General features: G+C 33.1%; 1 protein-coding gene across 1 annotated transcript in view; it reads left to right on the top strand.

Moving 5' to 3' along the window:
* LOC102884742 (ATP-binding cassette sub-family A member 3) overlaps positions 1 to 7699 on the top strand; it is an 84451-nt gene that overhangs the window by 37629 nt on the left and 39123 nt on the right. Inside the window, exon 15 of the mRNA XM_025047284.1 lies at positions 5921 to 6071. Coding sequence (XP_024903052.1) covers positions 5921 to 6071 — 151 coding nt within the window. The remainder of the gene's footprint in view (positions 1 to 5920; positions 6072 to 7699) is intronic.

Here is a 7699-nt window from a genome sequence, read left to right as displayed (position 1 = left end):
GTTAAAAGAGATTAACTTAAGGAGTAATGAAAGGTAATAAAACGAAGACCGGCAAGTACATATCTCTACTTGAAGAGAGTTGGCAGCAACGAGAAAAAGAAAAATATTTGGTAGTTTGAGGAATGGCAGAGTCTTTTATTTTATTTTATATGATTTTATTTTATTTTATTTTATTTTATATGATTTTATTTTAATAGCTATCCTAACAGAGGTGTGATGATAACCTCTTTGTGGTTTTGATTTGCAGTTTCCTGACGATTAGTGATACTGAGCATCTTCTCATGTACTTCTTGACCATTTGGTTGTCTTCTTTGAGAAATGTCTCTTCAAATCTGTAACACATTTTTAAATCAGATTATTTGTTTTTTGTTGTTGAGTTTACTACTGCGTTGGAGTTCCATATATATTTTTGGAAATTAACCCATTATCTGATACAGTGTTTGCAAATTCCATTCCACAGGTTGCCTTTTCATTTTGTTGAATGTTGCTGTGGAAATTCTTTTAAGTTTGATGTAGTCCCACTTTTCCATTTTTGCTTTTGTTGCCTGAGCTTGCGGTGTCATATCCAAAACAATTATTGCCAAGACCAGTGTCATGAAGCTTTTCCACAGTGTTTTCTTGTAGGAATTTTACAGTGTCAAGTCTTATGCTTAAGTCTTTAACACAGTTTGATTTGAATTTTGTGTGTGATGTTAAGCATGGGTCCACCTTCATTCCTTAGCATGTGGATAATCCAGTTTTCTCAACATTTGTTGAAGAAACTATTTTTTCTCTATTGTGTATTCTTGGCATGCTTGTTAAACATCAATTGACCATATATATGTTGACTTATTTCTGGGGTCTCTATTGTGATACATTGGTTTATTTTTCTGATTTTATGCCAGTACCATATTGTTTTAATTACTATTGCTTTATAATATATTTTGAAATCAGAAAGTGTTTATTTAGGTTGTGATACTTCCAGCTTTGTTCTTTCTCAAGATCGTTTTTGGTTATTCAGAGTCTTTTATGTTTCCAATTAATTTTAGGAATTCTTTTCTATTTCTATAATAAATGCCAGTGGGATTTGATAGGGATTGCATTGGACATTTTAACAACATCAGATGTTTCAGTTCGTGAACACAGGATGTTTCCCCATTTGTTTGTGTCTTCATTAATTTCTTTTATCAATGCTTTTTAGTTTTCAGTGTACAAGTCTTTCACCTCCTTAGCTGATTTACTCCAAAGTATTTTATTCTTTTTAATGCTATTGTAGGTTGGATTATTTTTTTAATTTCCTTTTCTTAATGTGGTTAGTATGTTCTTAATGTGTGGAAATGCAACGTATTGTGTATATTGATTTTGCATTCCATCTCTAGCTGAAATTCTTTATTCTAACAGGTTTTTTTGTGGCGTCTTTAGGGTTGCCTACATATTACATCACATCTGTAAGCAGAGATAATTTTCCTCTTCTTTTCTTATTTGGATACCTTTTTTTAAATTTCCTTGCCTAATTATTCTGACTAGGGCTTCCAGGACTATGCTGAATAGAAATGGCGGGAGTGGTTATACTTGTCTTATTCTTCATCTTAGAGGAAAAGCTTTTAGTTTTTCACCATTGAGTATTTTTGTAGATGTGAGTTTGTCTTATATGGTATTTATTATATTGAGGTACATTGCTTCTATACCAGATTTTTTGAAAGGACATTAAATTTTGTCAAATGTTTTCTGCATCTATTGAGACGATCATGTGATTTCTTTCTTTTACACTATAAATGTCTTATATTTCTTTTATTGATTTGTACATGTTGAACCATGTTTTCATATCAGGAATAAATCCCACTAGGTCATAGTATTTTTCTTTTATACGTTGTTGAAATCAGTTTGCTAGTATTTTGTTAAAGATGTTTACATCTACGTCTGTCAGAGTGATTGGCCTATGGTTTTCTTTTCTTTTACTGTCTTTTTGTAGGTGTGGTATCAGGGTAATGTTGGCCTCATAAAAATATATGGAAGTATACTGTACTCTTCGTTTGTTTTGAATTATGAAGAATTATCATTAATTCTCTTTTAAAATGTTTAGTAAAATTCCTCAGTGAAGTTCTTTGTCCTTGGGATTTTCTGTGCTGGGAGATTTTTGATTATTGATTTTTTTCTCCTTACTAGTGACGGATCTGCCTAGACTTTATTTCTTCATGATTCAATCTTGGTAGATTGTATTTCTAGGAATTTACCCATTTTACTAGGTTACCCAGTTTGTTGGCATTATAATTGTTCATAGTAATCTCTTGCGATCCTTTTTATTTCTATGACATTAGTTGTAATGTCTCCTATCATTTTTCTTTATTATCATTTTAAATTTATTAGGGCGACATTGGTTAATAAAATTATATAGGTTTCAAATGTACAGTTCAGTGATACATCGTTGAGTCTTCTTTCTTTTTCTTAGCCTAGCTAAAAGTTTGTTTTTAAACAACCAACTCTTAGTTTTATAAATTTTTTATATTGTTTTAATAGTCTTTATTTCATTTGCTTCTGCTGCATTCTTTATTTTTTCCTTCCTCTGATAACTTTAGAATTAGTTTGTTCTTCTTTTCCTAGTTCCTTGAAATATAAGCTTAGGTTGATATTAGAGATCATTCTTTTTTTAATATAGGTGTTTATTGCTACAAATTTTCCTCTCAGCACTACTTTTGCTGCATCATCAACTTTGGTATGTTGTATTTTTATTTAAACCTGGCTCAAGAAATTTTCTAACTTCTCTTTTGATATCTTCTTTAACTCATTGGTTGTTCAAAATGTATTGTTTAATTTCCACATATTTTGAATTTTCCTGTTTTCATTCTGCTGTTGGTATCTAGTTTCATTACATTATGGTTAGAAAAGATACTCGGTATGATTTCAGTCTTCTTAAATTTGTTAAAACTGGTTTTGTGATATAACACATGATCAGTCCTGGAGAACGTTTCATGTATACTTGAGAAAAATGTATATTCTGTCTCTGTTTGTTGGAATGATGTGTATATATGTCCATTAGGTCCATTTAGTTTATAGTATGGTTCAAGTCCACTGTTTCTTTATTGGTTTTCTGTTGGTTAATCTGTCCATTATTAAAAGTGGGGTTTTGAACTCACCTACTGTTAATGTATTTCTGGCTATTTAATCCTTCAGTTCTGTCAATGTTTGCTTTGTACATTTAGGCTTCTGTTGTTAGGTACTCAAATTTTATGATTCTCATATCTTTCTTTTGAATTGATCCTTTTATCATTATCGGTGTTTTCTTTTTATCTTGTGACTATTTTTTGACTTAATGTCTATATTGTCTGATCAAGTGTAGTTGCCCCTGCTCTTTTTGGTTGTATTTTTAGGAAATACCTTATTCCATTATTTTGTTTTCAGCCCACGTATGTCCTTAAATCTAAAGCGAGTTTTTGTAGACAGCATATAGTTGGATCTTGCTTTTAATCCATTTAGTCACTTTATGTATTTTGATCGGAGAGTTTAATTTGTTGACATTTAAGTAATTTTTGATAGGGAAGGATTTACAGTTACCGTTCTGTTCGTTGTTTTCTGTTTGTCTAGTTGTTCTTACGTCCCTCTATTCGTCTCTTGTTGTCTTCACTTCATTTTTGTTAGTTTTTAGTATTGATATGCTTTTATTCGTTTCTCTTTTCCTTTTGTATAACTTCTGTAGGTATTTTCTCCATGCTTACTATGGGGCTTACATAAAATATCTTATAGTTATAACAGTCGGTTATAAACTGATGACAATTTAACCCCCGTCGCATATAAGAATTGTTCTCTTTACCTCCCCCCCCACACTTTAGTTATCAATGTGACAATTTATATCTTTTTATATTGTGTATTGTGCAATTTATTTTTAGTTTTAATTTTTGCTAATAATATAACATTTTAGTTATAGTTGTTTTTAATACTTTTTGTCTTTTAACTTTAATAGTGGAATTTAAAGTAATTTATCTACCACCATTACAATAATACATTTTTCTGGATTTGTCTATATATTTACCATTACCCGTGAGTTTGGTACTTCCATATGCTTTTGTATTACTGCTTAGCATACTGTCTTTTCAGCTGGAAGAAAAGAAAATCCTGTTAGCATTTCTTGTAAGATGGTCCTAGTAATAATGAACTCTCTCGGCTTTTGTTTGTTCAGCAAAGTCTTTATTCTTCATTCTTGAACAACAGTCTTGCCAGTTATAGTATTTTGGGTTGGCAATTCTTTTTTTTTCAGCACTTTGAAAATATCATCTATCCTTCAGTTCCTGCTGTTTGATAGTCTAATGGCTATTTCCTTGAATGTGACAACTTGCTTTTTTTTCTCTTGCTGCTTTCAAAATCCTCTCTTTGTCTTTGACTATTTGATTACAGCATGTTTCACTGTGGATTCCTTTGAGTTCTTCCTGTATAGATCTTTTGGGCTCCCTGAATCTGGCTATCCATTTTCCTTTCCTAGGTAGGGAAGTTTTTAGCCATTATTTCTTTGAATAAACTTTCTGGTTCCTTAGTGCTCTTTCTCTTTTCCTTATGAGACTCCCATACTGTGTATATTGCTCTACTTGATGGTATCCTGTTAGTCTCTTAGGCTTTAATTACTTTTTCATTCTTTCTTCTTTCTGCTTCTCTGAGTGAATAATTTCCAATGACTTGACTTAGAGGTCACTTGTCTTTGTCTGCTTTATATATATTCTCCTTCGAACCCCTCTTGTGAATTATTCAAATCTGTTGTGGTATTCTTCACCTTCATAACTTCCTTATGTTGCTTAAGTTTTCTGTTTCTTTTTGAATTTCTAATTTTAACATGCATTATTCTCCTAACTTTGGTAAGCATCTTTATAATGGTTATTTTGAATTCTACATTAGGTAAATCAAATCTCCATTTCATAAAGTCAGATTCTGGAGTTATATTTTTTTCTTTTGTTTGGAAAATATCTCTATTTGGCTTCTATTGAGTTTTCCATCATTTTTCTTGCTTCTTTGCGTATTTTATATTCTTTATGACTTAAATTGTGAAAAAATTACAACAGAGGGTAAAGAAGTTGATATTTATTCTCAGAAAAGGGTATTCTCTGGCGTCTTAGGCCTTTATTGTAGATGACTGAATAAGCATTATCTGTATTTGAGCCAATCTTGGGATCTGTTACAACTTTATTTAGATTCTGTTCTTCATTGTCTTCAAACATTTTAGGAATGGGATCAGGATTATTCTCTTAGCAGAGGTTGGGATCTGTGCATGGATGAGATCATAGAGATCTCCTTAAGCTACAGTCTAGTTTTCAGCTTTTTCAATCTGACAGGTCCTCTTTGCTCTTCATCTCTGCATTGTTTTCTTTACCTTAAAGGATTTCTCTCTATTCTACTACCCTCTCCCAAACCTTTGAAGGACCATTGCAGTGAAGGAGTTATGTACCCCAGAGGTATTTTGCAGCTTTTTTTTTTCTTTTTTGCCCTACCCTGAGCTATCAGAATGCCACTACAGTGTTTTCCATGAAGTTCTGGAGTGGCCTCGTGGTATTATTCTCCACTACCCTACCTGCCTCCCCTAGCTTCTGGAAGGCTAGTGCAGGTACAGAGTACTCTGGAAAGATTTCTCAGACCTCTGAAGTAAGAGATGTTTAGCTGATCTGTTTACTACCTTACATATAATAGACACCCAATAAATATATGTTTAATGAATATGAATCCTGTCCTCTCAGATTTCAGCGTCAGTAGGACCAGAAGCCAGATAACAGCATTTCATTCTATCTCTGTTCTATTGGTCTTTAAGAAAATTAATGAAATTACAAAAGAACTATTTATTAGGCTTTTAAGATGTAATAAAGTGATTTGTGACATGCTCTACCTTCTTCTTGCTCACCCAAACCCTGAAAGAATGAGGGAATTATAAATTGTTTTATTTGTTCTTCTAAATCAATTTTCTTAGGTGTGGGATACCACATAATCATGGTGAAGGAACCTCACTGTAATGTTGAAGAAATCTCCAAACTGATTTATTATCATATACCATCAGCCACTTTGGAGAAGAATATTAAAAATGAATTATCTTTTATTCTACCCAGAGAGTACACACACAGGTATGTACTAAGAGGGTGCTAAAGAATGATGTTTACATAATAGAAAATCATTGTTGCTTTTTCTGGCTTCTTCAGACTTAGCAAGTAGAGTTTATTTAACAACCCAAAACTCCAGTCATAGCTGCCACTTGCACTGAAGAGAGGGACGCCACCTAGCGGCTGTAGTTTCCTGGTTTTAATTGGTGATAATTGATAGTATGTTGGTGGTGGAGTAAAAATTCTGTGTTGAGGGGAATGAATGGAAATACTAAGATAATAAGAGAAAAAAATGCTTTTGGTGGTGGCTCTTGAAGCCTGGGTGACAAGAACCCAAAGGGAATAGGCAGTTCTACTGCACCAGTTAGCCAAGTTATTCATCAAGGGGAGTCACAGAATAATTTTACCTAAGATAACCATCCTAAAAAATTGAAATGGAGACTAAGCGTACTCATCAGTGACTTTCAGAGTATGATGTCTTTATCTTTTTACATACATGCAAGTACTTGCTTTGGTGTTCTCTACCAAGCTGGCTGTCATAATCAAGAAGAATATGAAGGACTTCTCCTTTTCTAGTAAAAGAAAGAATGTATCAGAAAAGACACATGGAAAGAAAAGGAACTTCGTTATTGGAACTTTTTTCTGCAGTAATCTGAAAGTTATTGAGAAGCAGCAGCATGGAACAATATGATCGGGCAGCAGAGTAAAACCAAGACCCTTGTCATAAGCTGGAATGAAAGAATGGAGAATAGGAAATAAAATTTTAGATATGTATCCTTAGGTACATGGTATTTGACTCATTCTGCAAAGGTGGGAACCAGGTGGGAGCTTTGGCCCATTGTGATAACTGTGATCCACATGAAGCTGCAGAAGCTCTCTGGAATCAAACACTTGCCTAAACTTATCACACTCTCTGCCTGTCCTCATTCATATGGACACAATGACATTCTCAAAAGAATGTCTAAAAAGGAAATGAAACTATTCAGAAGCAGATGATGTTCTATATGATTACAAGTCATTCCTGAATAAATACCAGTCTCATAAGGATGAAAGAAAAAATGATTGAGCTACAGGAAGGGTAATGAATTTTGAAACTATAGCATCACGAGAAATGCCTACTTTGAAAATAAATGTATTGTAAAAACAGAAAATTTCAGAGACTCTTTGCTTTGTGGTCTGAACCCAATTAAAAGAGGACACTGTGAAGGGGAGAATGACATAAAATGAGATAAGATTCCTGATTGACTAATAAAAATCTGACCAGTAATTATGGCAGAAAAGAAAACTAAGAGAAAGCTACGTCAAGAATCCTCAGAACTATATGCAAAATTACAAAGAACAAAAAGAGAACAGTGCATTAGCGCCGCACACCCACGAGAATGGCTGAAATTAAGGACATGGCACAGTTGGGTCTCATTGCCAAGAGAAATGTAAGATGGTAAAACCTCTTGGAAAATGTATGGCCACTTCCGCTAGGCTAAGGATGTGCTCATCCTATGACCCAGCAGTTATTCCTAGTGTATTCTTAAAGGCATATGTCCATCAAAGGACATATAAAATATATATATATATTTTAAACATGCTATTTATAAGATAGCTCCAAAAACTGAAAACTCAAATAAATGTTCACCATCAGGAAGAAGAAAGAATAA

Source organism: Pteropus alecto, unplaced genomic scaffold (assembly GCF_000325575.1).
Source record: "Pteropus alecto unplaced genomic scaffold, ASM32557v1 scaffold15, whole genome shotgun sequence".
Lineage (NCBI taxonomy): Eukaryota > Metazoa > Chordata > Mammalia > Chiroptera > Pteropodidae > Pteropus > Pteropus alecto.
This window is presented reverse-complemented; position numbering and strand designations above follow the sequence as displayed.